At 40.7% G+C, this 22,317-nt stretch overlaps 1 protein-coding gene across 1 annotated transcript in view; it reads left to right on the top strand.

Annotated features, from left to right (window-relative positions):
• LOC102442689 (plexin domain-containing protein 2-like) overlaps positions 1 to 22,317 on the top strand; it is a 315,731-nt gene that overhangs the window by 167,399 nt on the left and 126,015 nt on the right. The window contains exon 2 of the mRNA XM_006093737.3: positions 3,150 to 3,361. Coding sequence (XP_006093799.2) covers positions 3,150 to 3,361 — 212 coding nt within the window. The remainder of the gene's footprint in view (positions 1 to 3,149; positions 3,362 to 22,317) is intronic.

Here is a 22,317-nt window from a genome sequence, read left to right as displayed (position 1 = left end):
GATTTTTTACATAGAGGAAGGGAGAGGGATAGAGAGTTAGAAACATCGATGAGAGAGAAACATCGATCAGCTGCCTCCTGCACACTCCCCACTGGGGATGTGCCCACAACCAAGGTACATGCCCTTGACCGGAATCGAACCTGGGACCCCTGAGTCCGCAGGCCAATACTCTATCCACTGAGCCAAACCGATCAGGGCAGGTTTGATTTCTTAACTCTGAGGCATTTACAGGCTTAGGTTGGGGTTTGCTTACTATGTAGGCTGCTAAGGTATTAGTACCACCTCATTCTAATGGCCTCCTTGTTTAATTAACTTAACAGCGGGGAATATGAACTTTATTGTTCCTGAGATTTGAAGCGCCCTTTTATTTCTTTTCTTGGGTAGGAAAACAGGGAGAGAAAGAGAAAGGGGGCTCAGGGAAGTTGGGAAATGGATTCCTATGCACACAGCCCCTCCCGTGCTGATTATTTCACCTACTGCCTGCCCTGGGCCAGAGCCGCAGGAGCTGGTGTGACTGACCGGCATGACAGGCATCATGGAAAATACTATATTTTATCTTGTGCTATAGACATCTGAAAAGATAGTGGTAAAATCAATACCAGTTAATTAATATCCAGCAATAATACTAATTTAAAAGAAACCCAGAGTTGTTTTGAAAGTCTGTTTTGAAGATTTTAATAAAATCTAAGTCTTTGAAGTTTTTGGTATATTTTCCCTAATTTACATTATACTGGAAGGAAAAAAAAAACACCTCTGGTTGGACCCATTCCTTTTGTGTGATTTTAAAAAATATTTCTTTGTATCTAGGACTGTTGACTCCATTAACTGCATTGCATTTGCCACATTGCTTATCTAGGTTGACCATTGAGCCAGGACCCTGTGTAGATTTTCAGTTGTTCCTCCAGGACTGTTTGCATTCAGATGCCCACCCCCCTAGTGCAAGGCAAATGCACAGCCCTAAGGTTAACCTAAGCCTGGTGCTAGGAGGTCCTGATTTGGTTGTTGTAAAACTTATTGCTTACCTTTGTTGTAAGTTGCCTCATATAATTTTAGTAATGAGGCAGGATATATAAATGAAGCAAATAAAACTGCTCTCTGTATCTTTGCCTAGAATCATAGGTCTTACACATCCTCAGGAAAAGCTGTCTACTTCAGGTAAAATAGTGTCATTCCCATTTAAAATATAGGGTAACTAAAGCACAGGGAGTTTTGTGAACTATTCTCAACCCCATATCCAGCAAACCTAACACTAAAATTTCCACTCAAAGTCTCCTGAATCTTTATACAGTATTTCTTTTATTACACAATTCTGTCTAGTCCTGTCATTCTTGCTCCAAAGAGACTATCAACAATTCATCGGCCTATTCACTCATTCAACAAAAATTTACTGAGCACTGTCCAATGGCTAGTGGGAACAACAGTGTTAAAAAACAAACATTTCCCTCCCTGGTTAGGTGGCTCAGTTGGCTGGAGTGTTGTCCTATGCACCAAAGGGTTGAGGTTTCAATTCCTGATCAGAGTACATACCTAGCTTGCTGCAAATTCTGTCCCCCATAAGGGCGCATACTGGAGGCAACCAATGGATGTTTCTCTCTCATATCTATGTTTTTCTCCCCCCCCTTCCTTTCTCTCTAAAATCAATAAAATCATATCCTCAAGCGAGCATTAAAAAAAAAGGAAACATTTCTTGTAGTGGAGGGTGGGAGGGGACCATAATCAACCCTTTTCGTACATGAGCTTTTTGCAGTCTTACATCAGTTCTATGAATTGAACATAGTGCTACATTTTTGTGGCATTTCTGGAGTTCTTGGTCCTTTTCATTCTCCATGGTTCTTTTAAATCCTATCATTCTATGAGCCCATAGAAAAGTCTAGATTGCCGACCCTGTGGTAGTGTTTCTCTCTAAGCTGTATCCACTAAAGCATCAGGCAGTAGGAGATCTTTTAAGTTCATGATGAAACCAAAGAATAGTCTCTCTGTCAAGAAGAATTATCACCTTTTTTTGAGTTGAAAGGGAGATATTTTAGACTATTTTCCTGTGATGAGTAGTGGTAGCCTTACCTTAGTTATTAGAGTTCTGAGTAACTGAGTCAATGGTATCATAAGCCACATTAAACACATTTTGGTTTCTTGGAATGTTCTTGTATTGAGAGGAACCTCACAGCTATGATTAAATCACTGCTCTCTTAAGCTCTTTTTGAAGCCATATCCTGCCAGTTATAAAGGCTGTCATTTCATATCTTTTGGTAATCGTTGTGTAGAAGAGGACTGTTCTTCCTAGTCAGAAACTGAATTTCTCAGACTTGTGGTATACCTTCCCCTGCTGACGCACAGAAATGAAAGACTAGGACTAATGATTAAATCTAATTTTCCCTCCTGTAGTGGCAGGATGAGCTGGGTCAGCAAGGACAGTCCCTGCAGATAGCTTTAAAATACCTTTGTGATTTGATCCCCTTGCCTTCCATTTCATTTCTCTAAGTGCCTATCACTGTCATTCTTTACCACCCCAGCAAGTTTCTAAGGCAAGAACAGCACAAGTGAACAAGAGCATTTGCGATGCCTCCTGAGAGTGTTGCTTATTAAATGAGTTAGGCAGTGAGCCAAGTCTGACTTGTGAGCTACAAAGCAGGTAGCACATTTACACGAAGATCATTCCGTGTAGTATTTAAACCGTTCAAACACATTATTGCCCCTCTGCTGTTCAACATAACTCATGTGAAATGGATATTAGTTCACAAGTTAATAATGTCTGACTTCTATATTCAAATGGACTGAGAATCACTTGGTTTTCATTCTTTTGTCTAGATTGTAGCTTGTTTTCTCAGAACAACCGGGGAATATTTATGGAGTGTGTTGTGGAAGGTGGGGAGGGGAGGGAATAAAAATGCATTGCTTTAGGGCTGCACATCTGTTTTAGAGACTCTGCTGGGTCTTCACATTAACCACTGTCACGACTTATGATGTGTCCTAAAATTGCATTCTACTCAGAGACGTGCATACCAACTCAAAATATACCATTAAACAGGTTTCACTGGTATGAACTAGTTCTCTATTTTCATGACTAGCAGATATTTTTCCTACTGAAGTTGATAACATGTGTATGATTCATAGCAAGTAAGTAATTCGTTGTTTTATTTACTTTCAAACAGATTGGCAGCACCAAGTTGCTCAGGCCTTCCCGCAAGCAGAAGAGGAGATAGAAGTAGACACACATACATTCAGCCACAGGTGGAAAAGGAACACAGATCCCCTCAAGGCTGTGGACACAAACCGAGCGAGCGTGGGCCAAGACTCCCCAGAGCCCCGAGGCTTCACAGACCTGCTGCTGGATGATGGGCAGGACAACGCCACCCAGATTGAGGTAAACAGCCTGAATAATTGAAATGGATTAATGAGTACAGTTATGCTAAGGCACCGGTATATATGTACTGTCATTTCAGCTCAACCTAGGACTTTTGGACCATTTTTTTTGTAAAGATCAATTTAATTCATTGATAAATAATTAATTTGTTAATATTCAGTAATCCAATAATAAACAATTCTATTAAATAAATAAATAGGTAAACCATTTAAGCACCCACAAATTCATTTACTCATGAAACAGACAAGCATGGACTTGGTGTGGTGAAGGCAGTGAGGGGAACACAAAGATGAAGACAATACAGCACCTGCCTGCAGGGGATGTACCGTGTAAGAGGGTCTCCTCGCCATTATCAAATCTTCCCTATACCAGGCGATATGTACAGAAATAGATACAGGCTGTAGCATGGCAGGCATCGAGGAGGGAGTGATCATCTGCTTGGGGCTAGGAGGTGGGCTGTTGTCAAAGAAGTTAACTCTAGGGTTGGGCATCTAGTCAGGGTCTTGGCGGGTTGAGAAGAGTCCGCCAGGTTGACAACTTGGCAGTGGGGAGAGAGAAGAATCCTGGCAGAGAGAATTTCATCTGCAGAGGCCGAGTCGAACAACAGCATGGCATGCTGAGGGGTCCAGGGCTGGGGTCTTTCTGGCTTGTAGGGCTTTCCGGGCTAAAAGTGGGACAGTTCTGGGCAAACTGGGACGGTTGGCCACTCTGACTGTAAGTCATTCTTTGTTATGGGTGGAGCCAGGAGGTGGAAGGGGAAGGGAGGAAGGAGAAGGGGTTGGTGATGGGTTTGGTGAGTCTGGAAGTTTGCTGAGGGCATATTTTAGATAGATTTTAGGGTTACCCAGAGGCCTCAGTCCTGAACATTGCAAATCATAAAATATGATCTTGTTCGTACACTAGATATAACAAAAACAACACTTATGGAAATAAGCAAAAACCACCCAAATGAAGCTGTTTTACTCAGTTTGCAATAGCAAGGGAGCCAGCCTCCATCACTTGCCTTTGGTGGAGACTCATAAGTAGTCAAGGCATGGGAAAGGTTTTCAGTTAAAAAAAGAGAAATCTTTACGTAAGCTCTGATTGGTGATTGTTGGCCTGCAGAAGCTAGAGGTAGGCTATTTAAAAACAGAACACTTCCTGTGATTGGTTGGGGGGGCATATACAGCTCCCTGTGGTTGGTCCTGAGTTGGACGCAGGGACAAAAAAATAGAGAAGTATTAATCAAGTCCTGCCCATCATGGGCCAGTTGCTGCCAAGCTTCTGTTCTGGCTCCCTGGACTCTAGAGCAATGGTTCTCAACCTGTGGGTTGCGACCCCTTTGGCGGTTGAGCGACCCTTTCACAGGGGTCGCCTGAGACCATCCTGCCTATCAGATATTTACATTACGATTCATAACAGTAGCAACATTACAGTTATGAAGTAGCAACGAAAATAATTTTATGGTTGGGTCACAACATGAGGAACTGTATTTAAAGGGCCAGAAGGTTGAGAACCACTGCTCTAGAGGATGGGGTCAGAGTTCTGTTGTCATCCATGGTCTGACCATTGTCCATTTGTATATTCTCTTTCAATCTGAAGTTTAGTTCTACTTTCTCCCAGGTGACATGCTTAATACTTTTTAAGAACCAGACACTATTCTTTTTTACTGCTGTGAACTACTCATTATTTAGGAAAAAACTCAAGTTCATGAAATAGATACAACATAGTTCTGCCAATTGTATCAAGGCATCACTTGCCGCCTCATTAGCGAGAGGACTTTTCAGAAGATCTGCAGCACAGGCCAGTGGAATTCTATGTATGTGGGAAGCCCAACGATTTCCAAAACCCCTCTCCATCTCCTTAACTGGTATGTGACTCTGATGGCCCCGGGCTGCCTCAGCCAGGACCCTTAACAGGCCACAGAGGGTGTGCCAGGAGCAGGAGTCGCACAATCTCTCTGAGAAGCTATTCGACTCCTGCCGTGTGCCTGCTATTTTGGCAACTATGTTGTTATAGCAACTCAGAGTAGGGAACATTATTCTTCCCTGAGAAGCTCTTCAGCTGGGGTGCAGCATAAAGAAAGGCGAGCTCAGCAGAGGTGTTTACTCTCTGCACACAGCTGCACCACTGAGATGGCAAGAGGGGGGCACACATTCCTAGAACTCTGTGATCTCTGTGCAGGATGCCGAATTCCCCCTAATCTCTTGTAGAATAGCAAAGCCCTTTGCTCAAGGATGTATGAGCCCTCCTCGAAATACAGCCCAGTAGCTATTATAGCTCTGATTTTGTAATTCAGCCAATTTTTTCTTTTTCTACTTTAACAGAGGGAGACCTCCTAATGTCAGTGATTTTGAATCGGTGAAAAGAAAAAGGAAGGACGGTGCAGGGCGCTATTTGCTGGGTGCTCGAGCGGCGCTAAGATCAGCCAGGTGTTGCACGGATATTGTTTTTCTTAGTCCTGATATCAGCCTAGAGAGATCGGCATCCCCAGGTTCTCTGAGCCATCTCAGTGACTTACATGAGGGCGATCAGGTTTAGTGTTTCAGATTCAGGTTTAGCATTTTTAATAAGGACTCCCATTAATGAGTAAAGAAGCTGAAGCTCGCATGTAAACTCAGGTTTAGCCTTCCTACTGGACTTGGCTTCCTCTAATATATAAGGAACAATAAATGGCACTTTGATTACGGGAGGATTTTGGACAGCTGCAGCACCCAGATAGCAACATGACAGCAGCGTTAGAGTTTCAGTCTGGCTGGAAGGGGACTTACCTTGAAATTAGATGTGAACAGGAATAGGACTCCCTCTATTTTGAGAGTTTATTTATTTTGATGGCATTCTGGGGACTGATGAAGATTATGGGACTAAAGTCCCATAAGTCATCTCTTGGCACCACCATAACTCTGGAAACAAAAGCCTACATCTGAAATTTTCTGCGAAGTTTATTTATCCTGGCCCTTGAAATAGTATTTTTGAACATTGTTGCATCTCTTTTTGGGGAAAATACTTTTGCTGGATTGAGGTAAACAGGAATAAAAAGAGAAATGAACCACATGTTTATAGAGTGACCATTCTGTGCTGGGCATGGGGGCAAGATCTTTATTGTCTTTTAGGAATAGGCATTTTGATCTATATAGCTGATTATAAGCAATAGCATGAAAGCCAGTGTGCTTTTTCCTTTAGAGCAGCAATTCTCAACCTGTGGGTCGCGACCCCTTTGGCGGTCAAACGACCCTTTCACAGGGGTCGCCTAAGACCATCCTGCATATCAGATATTTACATTACGATTCATAACAGTAGCAACATTACAGTTATGAAGTAGCAATGAAAATAATTTTATGGTTGGGTCACAACATGAGGAACTGTATTTAAAGGGCCAGAAGGTTGAGAACCACTGCTTTAGATGCTTCCACAGTCGATGTCAGGAATCAGAATTATTTTGCCCGAGAGCCCGGGCTGTACTTGGAGTTCTTAAAAAATAATTTGTATCCCACTGAGACTAAAACCACCCGTTAGGTATTCCTGTGCATGTCCTCACTTCTGCCATGTCTAGACTTTATATCCCACTTTCACTGAACAAAAACAAAGGACAATAGCATATTTACTATTTTGGCACAAATTCATTATGAAACAAAGACTGTTATTCTCTTAAATTGGTGACAGTATTTTTTCTGGCTCTGCACAAGAACAGATAATGGTGGGATTGTAGAACCCAGTGTCCCAGCTAAAGAATTCTTCCAATTGAAGTTTTTTGTTGTTGCCATTGTTTTTAGTTGTTTTTCTTTTTAAAATATTCTTCCGGTGAGGATATAAAGATGTCTTGAAATCATTTGTACTTCTTGTTGAGCCAGCATGGACTCAACAGTGAGCAAATGCCACTGTTAATCTGAATGTTGGTCCATGTGAGACTTCCTTTTGGTAATTTCTCTGATCGTGTGGACATGTAACCACTTAGCCAAGGAGAAGAACAGGGCCTTCTTCTGATTTGTAGGTGTTGAGAGTGTGGTGTCATAAGGCAATCATTCCTGTGCTATGTTTTGTGATTACTTTGGGAATATGAAGGCTTTCAGGACTTTCAGGTAAAGTAGAATTCCATCCACACTCAGCCTTGCTTGAGCAGCCTTCAGTGAAGCCCATGACCCCAGGGACACACGCATGCGCAAGCAGCCTGGGTATCTTCACCTCGCAGCTGGCTACTCAGAGAACTCAGAGCATCAGAGGTGCCTTATAGAACCGAGAGGGCCTGAGGGGTCAGTGTTTGGTGAGTTTCATAAAGCTCACTTGCATTATCTTATTCCTGTGTGAAGGTGTCGGTAACTTACTATTCTTCACTTGACATAAATCAACCCCGAATTCCTTCCTAACACACTAAACCAAATATGTGTTTTTTAACACTTATTCATATGGAGCTTTATATTCCCTCTCTTGGGACAATGGAAGTGTTCCTGAAAAGGATTTTTTTAAAACATTTATTTATTTGGTTTTAATTTATTTTTAAATTTATTTTATCTTTATTATTGAAGGTATTCCCCCCCATTGACCCTTTCCACCGCACTCCAACCCCCCATCTGAGGCCTTCACCCCACTATTGTCTGTGACCATGGGTTATGTATATATGCATATAAGTTCTTTGATTAATCGTTGAAAAGGATTATTACATGTGATTTTTTTCTTAATTGAAAAGCACCTGGATGACTTGAAGAAGGGAAGATTTAAAAGTAGGGCTTATGGATTGTATAAGTGTAGCTTTATGTTCCAAACTGACTCAGAAATTGTGAGCTTGACCAATGCCTCTCAGTGGATGCAGATGTGTCTAGACCACGGGCCACACTTTGAGTTGCAAGGAATTAGAGTACCAGGTAGATTTACCTAGTGGTTTTGAGGATAGAAAGGTTCCAAAAAACCTTAGATAGAGTTGCTTACCATCAACGTGTCTCATGGATTTCTCATTCTGGTACCAAATTAGAAACTGCAGGTATCTTCGGCAATTCTTGAATCATGCATGTTTCTCTTATCTGAGGAGGTGCTATGGAGAATGGTCACCAAATATGTGTGATAAGTGTAGCTAAAAACTAGAGCTCAATCATTTTTCTCTTAACTGCATATGGGAAAACTCTCTGATCTTCTGTTGGGGGGGTCTACATTTGTCCAGTGTGTCTGCATCTTACTTTTACAACTTGAACAATATGTTTCTCTAAAAAGTTAGCAATTGCCAATTGGTGCACACATGGTTATCATGTGTGTGCTAATATTTTATCACACTTTCTCACTAGGTAATGCATTTGAAAGGAAAGAAGTCACTGTCAAATGCTTAATCTAAAAAAAAAAGAGTATGGTTGCTTTGATGGTTATGTTACAAAGAAAAAGGCAAATTCCATTATGTCCCATCTGGGCAGAATGTCCATGGTATATTTGCAGTATAGAGAATACATCAGGATATTCTCAGTAAATGAAAATCCTACCGCTCCTGTGTCTCAGAGATCTAATGGCAACAATAATGAATAAAAATGTAAGGTAGTAATAAAACACATTATCCCATTTCACAGAAAGAGAATAATGGAAACTGGCAGAATACTGCTGTCCTGATTCTTTCTAGGCCACTATTCTGTTTAGTGCTCTCATGGAAGAGGAGACTTTCATCTGGGAAGAATGTGACCATGAACATTTGTGACATTTTTCCAAAAGGAAAAAGTACCACCTGATACTGAGTAGCTCTGTTACTATATTTATTATGAATGTGAAAAGCTGGTGTCGGTTTTTCTTAATGAAACATTTCCATTTTAGGGGGTGTTAAACTCTCAGAGGCTTTAGTATGTGGTTGCAGAACCAGAAGGCTGTGCAAGGAAATTCTAAGATTAGTCCTGAAGGAACACACCTATTTGACTCGAGTGAATTGAAATTTCCCAAATGCATGTTGGTGTCGGATTGGCTTCCACAAAAGATGAGAAAGAAAGATATGAGGGCATATGAACCAAGTCAGAAAGAAAGAGTTAGAAGGTAGCCCTGTGTCAGATATTTCTAGACAGTGAGTTTCACACAGATTTGGCTTACACAACAATACTTATTTCTCACACTTCTGTAGGCAGAGAAGTCCAAGATCAGGGGTGCTGGAGGATCTGGTGTCTGGTGAGAGCCTGTTCCTGGTTGATAAATGGCCATTATTCTACCGAGTCCTCACATGGCTGAAGGGCTAGAAAGCTCTCTGGGGCCTCTTTTAGAAAGGCACTAATTCCATTTATGGGGGCTCCACCCTCATGACCTAATCACCTCCCAAAGGTCCCACTTTCTAATATGATCACATTAGGGGGGTTAGGATTTCAACATATGAATTTCGGGGGTTGAGGGGAGGGACACAAAATTCAGTTCACAACACTGTGTTAAGGTGTTTTGGATTCATCAGGAAGGTACTTGGAAGCCACTAAAATATTTGAAATAGGATCAGGCAAGATTCCATTGATGTTCCTAAAATATTGCTATGGGGGTCTGAGTTGGGGTTGGAAGAGGCAGCTCACATCTAGGGATGGAAAGATAAATTAACTTTAGATGAGAATTGTGGAGTAACATGAGAAGGTAGTTAGGGAAAAGGCTGTGGATAAGCATAAGAATCTGAGAAAGACTTAGATTTCTAATTATTAACTTACATTAACTGCTGGGACCAAAGTTTTGCCCAACCTTCTGGTGCTTGCTTGACTCTGAGGGTTAATTGCCTACCCGGCTGTGTGGTCAGCCACAAGTGTGACAGCACCCACTTCACGTGGGTTGGGAACTGGCCTTATGTCCTCAACTCTGCATTGCCAGAGATTGTATGTCAGCTGACAACAAAATCTATTTCATTTTCTTCTGTTTTGGTAATTGGCAAAAACATGTAGTTTGTTTTTAAACTTCTTATTTAATCCCATTCATTTTCTTACGGAATATTGATAAGGACTTGTAGTTTTCAAAGAAGAAAATGCACTGAAAATAGCAGACAGACGTGATCTGCAATGATTGCTCATCCTCTAAAAAGATAATGAGGATTAAAATAGGGTATCATATATCTTGCTCAGTTATATATTATTCTTAGCTTGACATGTCAGGTCTTTATTGAAACAAAAATGGAAGAAGATTCATAACTGTCCTTCACAGAGTTACATAAAGAATAACTGCATTGTCTCACGATGCTTCCTCATGAGCTAATTAAGTTAACATAGTTTTGGCATGGAAATGGTCTTCAAAATGATGTATACAGGGTGTAAAATTATTAAGTGTGTTAGTCATATAAATTATTTGCAGAACCAGAATTATGTTCCAGAGTGAAAACTATATTTGAATTCTCCATGTACAGAGAGAAAGATTATATTTAACCTCCCCCACCAGGACCCTGAGATTAATTCTAAGAATATTTGTACTGTTTTTCCAGCCTCAGTTTCTTAGCCACTCATGGGGACCCTATTATATCCTCTGCCTCTCGTTGCACTAACTAGTGACAGTGATAGGCGACTTCTAATAGAGGAAACACCAGGTAACTATTAATCAGTTGAATTTCTATTCTATCTAATTGCAATCTCATTTTTCTTCTTTGCCCAAACTAACTTTCAACAGAAAATTTAAAATACACATTCATGAAAATTACTATTTTCAATTAAAAAATTATAGCACAAGGCCAAATGTCATAAGGTCTAGGACCTTTAATTGATTTTAAAAACTCATGCTGAAAAGCAGATTGATTGGTTTGATAATCCAGTTTTATGTGCTGTGCAAAAGGGGTTCAGGGTGAAGAAGCAAGTGGCCATTAAGTGTGGGCTGGAACCCAGGAGCAGAAAAGCCAGCAGATGCTCACGGCCCCTGTTCTCCTGGCCACCATAGTGCTCCAGGGCGGGAGGTGTCCCCTTGGCTTTTCCTCTTTGTGGGACAAGCATGTGAAAGGCGTTGTGCAGGGGACGTAAACATTCAAGGATCAAGCTCCATGCGGCCCAGGCGTGCCTGCCAGCAGTTTCAGACGTGCTAGGAGCTGGGTTGGGGCTATCAGATCCCATGGAATATTGAGGTTCAATATCAGCGCACAGGGCATACCTTTTGTGGGGGCAGAAAAATGATTGTCCTCCTGTGCTTAAAGGTTCTCCAAGCTGGACTAACAATCAATAATATGAAATAAGTTAACAGAAAGAAACTGTCAAATGTGCTATTATATACAGGGGTTTCCTAAGAACATGAAACCCATGAACAGAGTGGGCATTTAAGGGCTTATATGCCATCTCGAGCTAAGGAGGAGAGGAGATGGGTTGTGGTTTGGGACCTCAAAGAGCAGGAAGGCAATTCCCATGGAGATGAAAAAGCAAATGTTTGCTGGGCCATCTTTAACAATAGGACACAGGTAAGACTTTGATCAAAGGGACCTTGCTAGGTCCCTCCCTATCACACTTAGCTTATATTAGACTACTAGAGGCCCAGTGCATGAAAATTCATGCACTGGAGGGGGGTGTCCCTCAGTCCAGCCTGCCCCCTCTCACAGTCCGGGAGCCCTCAGGGGCGGGAGGCGACTGGTGATCAGGGGAAGGCGACGCCCCCATCACACCTCTGCTGCTGCCACTGCCAGCAGCACAAGCCTCGGCTGGCCCTGGTTACCTGAGCCTCAGGCAGCCCTGGTTACCTGAGCCTCAGGCAGCCCTGGGAGGCTGGGCAGCCGCTATCCAAGGCTTGCCTGCACCTCAGGCCGGCCCTGGGTGGCTGGGGGGCTGAGGGGCCTGGGGGACTCGGAGGCAGGCACGCGGCAAGGCCCCGGCGGGGTTGAGGGGACTGGGCGCTGCCATCTTGTGGCTGTGGGTGCCACCATCTTTGAGGGTGGGGCAGTCAATTAGCATATTCCTTCTTTATTAGATAGGATAGGTATCTGTGATTAAATCTCACTTTCTCTCTAAATTCCTTTTAGGCATTAAAGAGGAAGGACAGAGGTGTGTTTCTGAGTCTTTGGTTTCTTAAAAATAACCAGCTTAAAATAACTAGTATCCCAAAAGGCATATTTTGGGTTGGCAAACTCTACTTCCCTTCAACTATGTCCTCAGCTGTCTGGTTTCTGGGGTCATTGCACTAGACCAGTGATGGCGAACCTATGACACGTGTGTCAGAGGTGACACCTGAACTCATTTTTTTGGTTGATTTTTCTTTGTTAAATGGCATTTAAGTATATAAAATAAATATCAAAAATATAAATCTTTGTTTTACTATGGTTGCAAATATCAAAAAATTTCTATATGTGACACGGCACCAGAGTTAAGTTAGGGTTTTTCAAAATGCTGACATGCCGAGCTCAAAAGGTTCGCCATCACTGCAGTAGACAGTCCCATTCTATATTAATGCATCATGTTTTACCAACTAGTTTTTCTCTGTGATTTTTCCAGAATCATAAATAGAGTAATAAAAAGTAACTGTAGCTCAAAGACTAAAACAGATCTGAGTGGGTACAGGCATGTCAACAGCATGATTTTATTACTACATCTGGGGGAATATTAGGGCTACTACTTACTCCCGTGAAGATTTGTAGTATCTTGAATCTGCCAGCCCTTATGACATGAGCTTACTTAATTTTTAGAAATACTAATACCAATTTGATACACTAAATCACACGAAGTCTTTGTCTTCCCTCAGAAATTAATGAGTGCTCTATAATTTAGCACCAATTCATTGAAAAAATAAGGAATATAGGCTTATGATAATCAATGATATTCTGTTATTTTATGTGATACACAGTAGCTTCTATGGACCTTTGTCCAGAGTGTCTCATGTGTCTTTGTCAAGTGTTGTGACTTAGATGGAAAGACTATTAGGTCTACCCGTACACCAAGCATGTCAAACTCAAAGGCTAACACGGGCCAAATAAATAAGGTTTAAGTTTATGTGGGCTGAAAAAAAACAAAAGCTTCAATTTTCATAGAAACGTAGATTTAGTTTGAAAAGTATGATACAAAAAAAAAAAGAACAAGAGCAATGATAACATTAATGTTTTTTTCCTGACACTTGGCATCTCTTCTCTGCTACTGTCTTTCCTCCTTCGGGGGAAATCTTGTTCACAGTGATTACTTTCAAAACTGACCCAAGGTGAATGTCAGTAATTCTGGATCTGACAGGAGACTTATTTCCTTTCATAATTGTAAATAACTGCTCACACCGTTATATTGGCTGGGCCACAGAAATATTCGTTTGGGCCGCATGCAGCCCACAAGTTTGACATGCTTGGTCTACACAAAAGTGGGCCATTACAAATATAGAAGACATTTTACATTTTCTGATTATTTAAACTTAAGGGATGAAAAATTATATTTCTGTGTTAAGCAATGAGGAATAATATACTTTCCTGAGTGTGCACAGGATTTCTGCCACACCTTGTATTTCTGAAGCACTTTAAGGTAGATAAGGTTCTCTTTAAAACAAAGCATGCACATGTATAGTCATAGTCACTGCTTTTGCATTTGTCATAAACAAATTTGTAATATGCCATTCTATTAAGAAAGGCATCAAATGTCCAAAGGTCTTTTTAAGAATGGGTGGCAACATTCAGAATGAAAAGAGACTGCCTTAATTTTCTTTTTGTGTATCCCTAAAAGCAGACCATTTTGTTCATGACCCAGCAATGCATAGACCAGCAATGCATAGATGTCTGAATCTGTCTAGAGTCAAGAGAAGAATTGAACTTTGCAGCCCTTGGGAACAGTTGTTTTGAACTATTTTCTACATAATGTTTCAAGCCTGAGCTATTAAATTGAAATAATAGTTTGGAATCCATGGTACTGAATTGAGTGAATGAATTAAACACTGCTGATACTATTCCTCTTTTACAAATAATATCTAGCTTTTTTTGTAAGCTTCATATATTTACAGTATCTCTAGTTTAAAGAACAAAACTATAGAACATATTATCATTCCTCTTTTAGACAATACCTATCCATCAGTCATGTATCTATCCATATTGTTTTTGGATTCACAATGCTGATCCCACTTGTGACCAAAGGAATATGTAAGAATAGCTTGCAGAGTGGATTTCTATCTGTTTAACTTAAAATTTTTATTTAGCCACAGCACCTTTTATTAAGAAAGTCTTTTAGGTACTTCCAAAACTAAAATTATTTCATCTTATGATAGGATTTCTAACAAAAAAATAATGCTGCCTAAACTGTTAGGGTTTCATGGATTCTTGTCTGGAAAATTTTATCATTTTCAAAGATGAATTTAATGATTTGTAATTCTCAGACTTCTTTCTGTAAGAAAATTCAGATTATAATATTCTTCAATTTTCTTTGTCTATAATGCTTTGCACAGTTTTCATATTTGTGTGTAATCTTTACTATTCTGTCATTTAAAACTAGTATTAAGTAAAAGATCATTTAAAATTTCATGTTTTGAAAATATTTACAAGAAACACTAACAAACCTTCAAAAGAAACTTAAAACAGTTAATTTGTCCATTGTAAATAGTATGATAGAAGGATCTGTTATCTTAACAACCTGGCATAAACAATCATTTTCTCTTGCTTGAATACCAATTGAACAACTAATTACTTTTTATCTTTCTCTATTCAGTGAGTAATCAGATATTGCTTTCTTATTTTTACAACTCAAGGGGGTTAATTTTTACCAGAAAAGAAGCGTGTCATATTCAAATGGTAAAAATGTAATTCAAAGAGTAAGAAGATAGCTTTATGAATAAATAGAAAAATATGCTAGACCAAAATAATAAGTATCCTTTAGAAATTTTTATCTTTTTACTATTTGGACCTCATGATAGTAAAATTATCTTTTAAAGGTAAAGAAACTTTAGACAACTCTATATATTTGCTGTCCCTCAAAAACTCTGTGCAAAGAAATATTTTTCATCATAAACCTAAACAAAAAAAATAATCAGTACATTCAAAAGCCTCTCTTCCTCTCTCCTGCCAACTTCCCTTCCCCAATGAATCTGTTACAGCAGCAGACATTAACAAACAGCTAAGGTTCGGTTACTTATTGGTCCACAAAGATCTTAAGTGTTAACCAAAATCACTTTTGTCCTGTTGGTCAAAACATTATTTTGCCTCATTGAATAGGTTTGCTATGGTCTGAGCAGATTTAGAATGTAGTTGACATGCTTTGTTTACGCATTGTGTTGTTGAACAATCATAACTGCCACTTCAAGGATTTTAAAACATTTTTGCTTTGTAAATGTGTATTTCTTGCCTTATGTTAAAAAGAGAATGCAATATATTCTGCATATGAAGTTATTTGCATAAAAGGGCAAAAGAAAAAAACCTCTGCATTTTTATCTACTTAAGAAAAATGTTTAAACATTTTCAAAAGAAACTATAAACTTTTTTAGTTGCTGATCACTTGTGAATGCAAATTACAGTAAATGGTAAATGACTGTGAGACTGTTCTTCCTGATTTTCTACCGACTTTTCAAATGTCAGTGACAAAGGGGCTGGGAAGAGGAAGTGCTTTCCCACTTTGAAACAAAGCAAGGAGTGAGTCAGCGTGGAAGCACAATCTGGGACCAGCAGTCATTTTCTACTTTGTTCCCTTCTCTTCTGGCACTAGCAGTGCCTCTGCCCGCGATCCTCTGTCAGCTCAGGGCCACCGTCCCAATGCATCACTGTCTTCCTTTGGGCTGCAGATGCAGAATTAAAATCGAAGAACTTGGCATTGTAGCCCGTGGTTTTAAAAATCCTCCTGTGTAGGCAGGGCTGCTCTATACTAGAGGGTTGTTGTTTTTTTGAGTCTGTAAATAGAAGTTCTAGTAATTTGTAAATGTATATTTGTGTGTGTATCTATGTTTTATGTGTATGTATGTGCACACACACACACCTGTGTGCATCATTCCTAATCATGGTAAATAAGAGTTGCCTCTGTGGAGAAAATAAATGGTGGCTTGGACAGCCCCTTCTACCAGACACCTAGTTTCACTTGCATTGGGGGTCTTCTTTCCCTCAGTTAATTCAACCAACATGTTTTGCATTTTTATTTCATGAGGACAACAGTCCTATATAATAAAAGCCTAATATGCTAAGTGTCCGGTCATCTGGTCGGCTGTTCAACCAATCAAAGCATAATATGCTAATGATATGCTAAGGCCATTCAACCGCTTGCTGTGACATGCACTGACCACCAGGGGGCAGATGCTCCTACTGGTAGGTTAGCTTGCTGCTAGAGTTCCGCTGATCAGGACTGAGTGAGATGGGCTGGACATGCCCTGAGCCTTCCGGTGGTCCATCCCTGGCTGGCCAACCTCCCGCATCCCCTCTCCCCTCCTACCCCCCCCCCCCCACCCCGCTTGTGCACTGGTTGGGTCCCTTGGCCTGGACTCCTCTCTCTCTCAATCCGGGACCCTTGGGGGATGTCAGAGAGCCAGTTTTGGCCAATCCCGAAGGCTACGCTGAGGGACCCCACTGGTGCACTAATTCATGCACGGGACTTCTAATAAAAATTATAAAGCTACCTGGAAAACTGGCTAACACTCCCTTTTACTTCAGTGAGCATTTTAAGCTTTAATTATACTCTTCAGATTATGGCTCTGGAAGATGAGGAGACACTGTAAAAGGAATCAAAGCACAATAGATTTTTTAAATAATAGGAATCAGAAATTATGAAAACTGGACAGGAGATATGATGGTGGACTCGTGACAATGGGGCAGATCCAATGAGGTTCTCTTATTCTCTCTCCCTTCGTGTACCCCTTTCCCCACATGCACCCCCGCCATGAGGCTTGCTCCTTGAGTCTGTTCCAATCACTATGGTCCCTCATTTTTCTTTATAGCAAATGAAGAAATACTCTCAACCAAGTATTTCTCTTGACTAGAAACTCACAGCCTACTAACGGTGGGTGTACTCTGAAACCATTCGGCATGTTATCATTATTGCAACCCCACGGGAGAAGTATAAAGTAGATTCTTTCCTAGAATAAGTGAGAGGGCCTCTCTATTTGAATCATGGTTTGGCAATGAAACTCTGTGGATATCTCTCCAAACCACATAGCCATGATATGACCAGACTATTTCAAAAGACCTGATCTAGGGAAATCTGACTCAGATGACAACCTCCTTGAAGGAGGAAACAAGGCCAGATATTTTATTGATGCTCATAAAATTTCCATCGATTCAAAGCAAAATTATTGGATGCAGGGAGGGTAGTATTTAACGGACAGTTTGACATAAAACCCAGAAAGGATAGAGAGACTTTACTTCCTTTATGACCAAGAAAACATGGACTCATGGATTGGGTTAAAAGTAAAATAGAATGTGACAAGAACTAGGAGTAGATCACCAGCACATGCCTGACATTGCTGTTGGCCATGTTCACATTAAAGTGAGTAGTAAAGTGGGGTGTGTGATTATAGTGTGTCCACTGGGATTCTCTGTACAGCAGTAATTTTGTTTTCATCTTCAAATGATCTGAGTACCATTTTCTTCTGCAAAAGAAGAGATGAAGGATGAGAGAAAGTGAGGTGAGTACAGAGGTGCAGTGTTTCTCCCGTGGCCACAGTGCAGAAGCCCTTTCCCTCGGGCACAGGAACCATGGTCCAGTCTCAGTGCCTGTCTGGAAACCGTGCTTGTGTCCCCTGGAGGCCCCCCGCCCCCCAATCTACTGTGCTGATCAAAGCTCATGCTGCCTGCACACATTTTCTCTCCCCACTCCCCCTAAACTGTATTTTTGAAGAATTACACATTCAAGTCTGTCCACATACAAAATAATAGTAGGAGATGGTAGCCATATTAGCAGCATCACTTCGTGTAGCATTTCTGGGGCAAGGCAAAGCTGAGCCCCAGCAGTTTGCAAAGGCGAGGATGCACTTGCAGGAAAGGTACCCTCTGGCTTAGCAAGCTGCTGCACCTTCTGCCCTTACTCCAGTCATTTGCTTCTACTGTGGCAGTTTTTATCCACTTTGCTGCCTTTCTGTCTGCTTCCCATGTCAGGCACCCCAGGTTGAAATGCTGCAAAAGCACATGTGCGAGGAGACAGAGAAAAGAATGCACCTTAATCATTTCTATTCATGCCAGTGATGACAGAAGGCCTGATGCCATAGCTGTGAACCTACCCACCCTGAGTGCCAACTGGGCTTTGTCAGCTGACAGCAGGCATCGTAATACTTGTAGATGGGCAGGGCCATTGGGCATCTCGGTAGCAAACAAGGAATGAGGCTTAAGAAGACACTGGGACCTTCAGGGTTTTGCACCCACTACTCCTTGGCGAATTATCCATGGCCCCAGGCTTCCTTTAACAGGAAGGCCCTAACCTCCCTTTGGGGACCAGGGGAGACCTGGTTCCCAGCTCCCCTGCATGTGATCAATCTGGAATTTTCTCTTTTCATTCTTTTGATGGATTGTAGATCTGTCTACTTCTAGCATGAAGTAATTGAATTCCATTTTTTTTTGAACTTCAGATTGATTACCCCCTTTCATTTCAGAGAATCCCACATGGGGAGATTAGGTTTCCACTTCCTAAATTACTAGCACATTCCAAATTCATTTTCCTGATATTTCACTGAAATTGCCTTTTTGGGCTCTGAGTGTTCTGAAACTCGTCTGCAAGTCTCATATTAAAGATGATCACTGGATCGATACTCAGATTTTGTTTTGTTGAGTCTTTGGGGACAAGCTGGTGTTAAAAAGAGACAGAAGCACATGTGACATGATTTATTGCAGGGAATTTCTTCCAGGATATAAGAAAGTCATGGGCAGGGGACTGTGGCAGTCAGAGGAGAACACCAAGCCTGATGAGGCCATGGGGGAATGTGGGCATAAGATCCTAAACCTTTTAGTTTCTCAAGAGATATCCAAACACTTAAGTGTTGGCTCTTTATTCATTTTATTTTTTTCTTAATCACATGTGGACCAACACAATGATGGCAAAATAAAATATGTCCACAGGCCCATGTATCCAATGGCTACCAGATGGTATTGCTGAAATGTACTAAACAGACGACTAATCACATTCTTAATTGATAGAAACTTACTAAGCTATCCTCCCTGGGAGGCGCCTCACTGTTGCCTCCATGTATACCCCGGAGGCAGCATTCTATGTTAAGTTGAATTCAATCAAATACAATATGATTCTTGGATATATATTTCAGACTTCTCCTGTCCTGGTTTTGTCCTATACTTACAGTGGAGGTGGACTACTTCCTAATGCTTCCCTTGAAAACAAGTAGTAGAAGATGGTATTAGATGTCTCACCTTAACTGGTTATTTTAAAAGAAGCGTCCAGGATTATTTTTTTTGTTCTTCTGACATAGTACAGTGCATGGAATTGCATTTAGGAGAAACCTACTGCTTGGATCTGATTGATTTAATATACCAAGTTTTCAAGAATATTTATCCATGAGAATAACTTTTGCATATTCTATTAATTACAAATAAATATTATAATTTAAACAATAACAATTCTTCAAGAAATCATCATTTTTTTGTTGTTATTTTTCTTGGAAGACTGAAACATTCTAGACTTCTTTAGAAACATTTAGACAAAATTTAAAAAGTCAAAGAGATTTGAAACATTGGCAAAAAGTTTGATCCTATATAATAAAAGGCTAATATGCGAATTGACCAAACAGCGGAATGACCGGTCGCTATGATGCACACTGACCACCAGGGGGCAGATGCTCAATGCAGGAGCTGCCCCCTGGTGGTCAGTGCACTCCCGCAAGGGGAGCTCCACTCAGCCAGAGCCGGGCTCACAGGCTGGCGAGCGCAGCAGAGGTGGTGGGAGCCTCTCCAGTCTCCGCGGCAGCGCTAGGATGTCTGACTGCCAGCTGAGCGCGCCTAAGCCATCAGTAGGACATCACCCAAGGGCTCCCGGACTGTGAGAGAGTGCAGGCCAGGCTAAGCCCCCCTGAATTTTGTGCATCGGGCCTCTAGTTTTTAATAAGACAGAGGTCTGGTCTATGCCTATAACCAGCTTACTAAAAATATAAATAACAAACAAGTAAAACTGTGTGATTACATGATCGCCATTTATTCAATAGTATTCAATATAAATAAAATATCCATAAGCATTTCTAATTTGCACATCAATTTGGAGGAAAACAAGAATGAAACTGAATCAAATAACTGTTTTGGGGAAAAACTTTTAATCTGAGACTTTGCATTTCTTTTCAGTTTTGTAGCAGTGTCGACAGTTATAAGCGATACCTTACACAGAACACTTCCTTAGAGATCTGATGAAGTAACCAGGCTCAGCTTCGATTGCTGGCAGAGCGAGGATAAGGACCCACATCCGGTTTCTGGCTCCTAAAGCCTGCCATAAAGCCTGCCAGCCATTTTCCACGCACCACCGAGCTGTAGCTCTTTCTCTTGACTCCTGGTAACTGACACCTGGTGCTATAAACTGGACGGTGTCCTTCCCAAATTCATATGTTGAAGCCCTAACCCCCAATCTGATTGTATTTGAAGACAGGGCTTTTAGGAGTTAATTAAGGTTAAATGAGTTCATAATCTGATAGGCTCGGTGGCCTTATACAGTAAGAAGAGGAAGAGAGAGACCTTTTTCTCCATGTGAGCGATATTGAAGAAAGGCCATGTGGGGACACAATGAGAAGCTTCCTGTTTGCAACTCAGGAAGAGGGTTCTCACCAGAACCTGATAGTTCTGGCACCCTACACTCATACTTCCAGTCTCCGGAATGGTGAGAAAACAAATTTCTATTTCTGTGATATTTATGCCCAACTGGGGTAAGATACCTGCTATATGTAAAGAGAGTCCATGGTAGATGTCATTTTCTGAAATGTGTCCTTATGAAGCTTCCAACACTTGAACACCTAACCTTCCAGTTTGAATTGAGCCACTCTTTTGTAAATAATGATCCTACTCCTATTCAATCCCATGACTGGCTGCATGGATCGCCATAATCCAAGTCTCACATTGTATCTTCTTTCTTCCCATTTCCTCATAGCACATTTCCCAGTGAACTTGTGGTAGCTTTTTCTTGAAGAAAAGTAGCCACTTCAATTGACCAGACTGTACGTTTTCTCTTTCTTCATTCATAGTTTGTGGCACTGGAGAGATTTCATACCTCTTTTATGTATGAATCTCTCTATTCAAGGCTGATTATTTGTAAACAATATTTCCTTAACAGTCTGAAAAATTTAGCTATAGATTTTTAGAATCAGAATTGTTTAGCTAAATCCTTCACATCTACCACATTTTGTGTGTGTTGACAGAACCTCTCACAGCTGCATACAGCCTTCAATAGACATGAATGCCTGGTGAGAAAATAAACATCAGTTAACCATCTTTTTCTTCTTGCACCCAGATAACTGTTTATCCTGAAATATTGTTGCATAAGATAAAATAGTGTCCCTAGGGCTCTGACCCAAATAAATGAGTACAAGCTAGAGATGGCGTGTAGAAAGAAAAGATGGTGGAGGAGACAAAAATTCAGATAGATCTCAGGTTATTTCCTATCTGGATGGCAAATTGTTTGTTTAATTACCAATTACCTTAGGGAGTTATTTTTAAATATAGCCAAACTGAGCATAATTTAAAGATAGTTAAAGAATCTGATACATTATAAAGTGCTTTTTAAAAATTCGAATAAATTAATCTTATCTATAACATCCCCAACAGCCTTTGCTCAGAGTCTTCTACTGGGAATTTCAGCCAGTTCAAGAGAGAACATTTTTGTTTCTGACACCATCATTTTTTAAGTGTTTCTCATCCTTACTTAGCCAAGTATTTTATCCCCAAAACATGCACCCAAGAATCCTCATTCTGACCTCTGCACACAGCAAGGCTAGTTCCCCTCTGTCATTCAGTGGACTCTTCCCCATTCACTTCTCACATGATTCGAACAACAGACCTTAGATCTTTCTCCCCTAGCTACATTTTAATAATTCCATTTATTATTAAAATGCTGAGCTCACAATTATACTCAGCAAGAATTCATCATGGAACCATTGGATCTATTAGCCAATAAGCAATTGTCCCTCAACTTACTATTGGGTAAATAATATAAATTTATTTATAAACTGACATTTAGGAA

This window comes from Myotis lucifugus, unplaced genomic scaffold (genome assembly GCF_000147115.1).
Source record: "Myotis lucifugus unplaced genomic scaffold, Myoluc2.0 scaffold_121, whole genome shotgun sequence".
Taxonomy (NCBI): domain Eukaryota; kingdom Metazoa; phylum Chordata; class Mammalia; order Chiroptera; family Vespertilionidae; genus Myotis; species Myotis lucifugus.
Note: the sequence above shows the minus strand (reverse complement) of the source record. Positions and strands in the feature narration are given on the sequence as shown.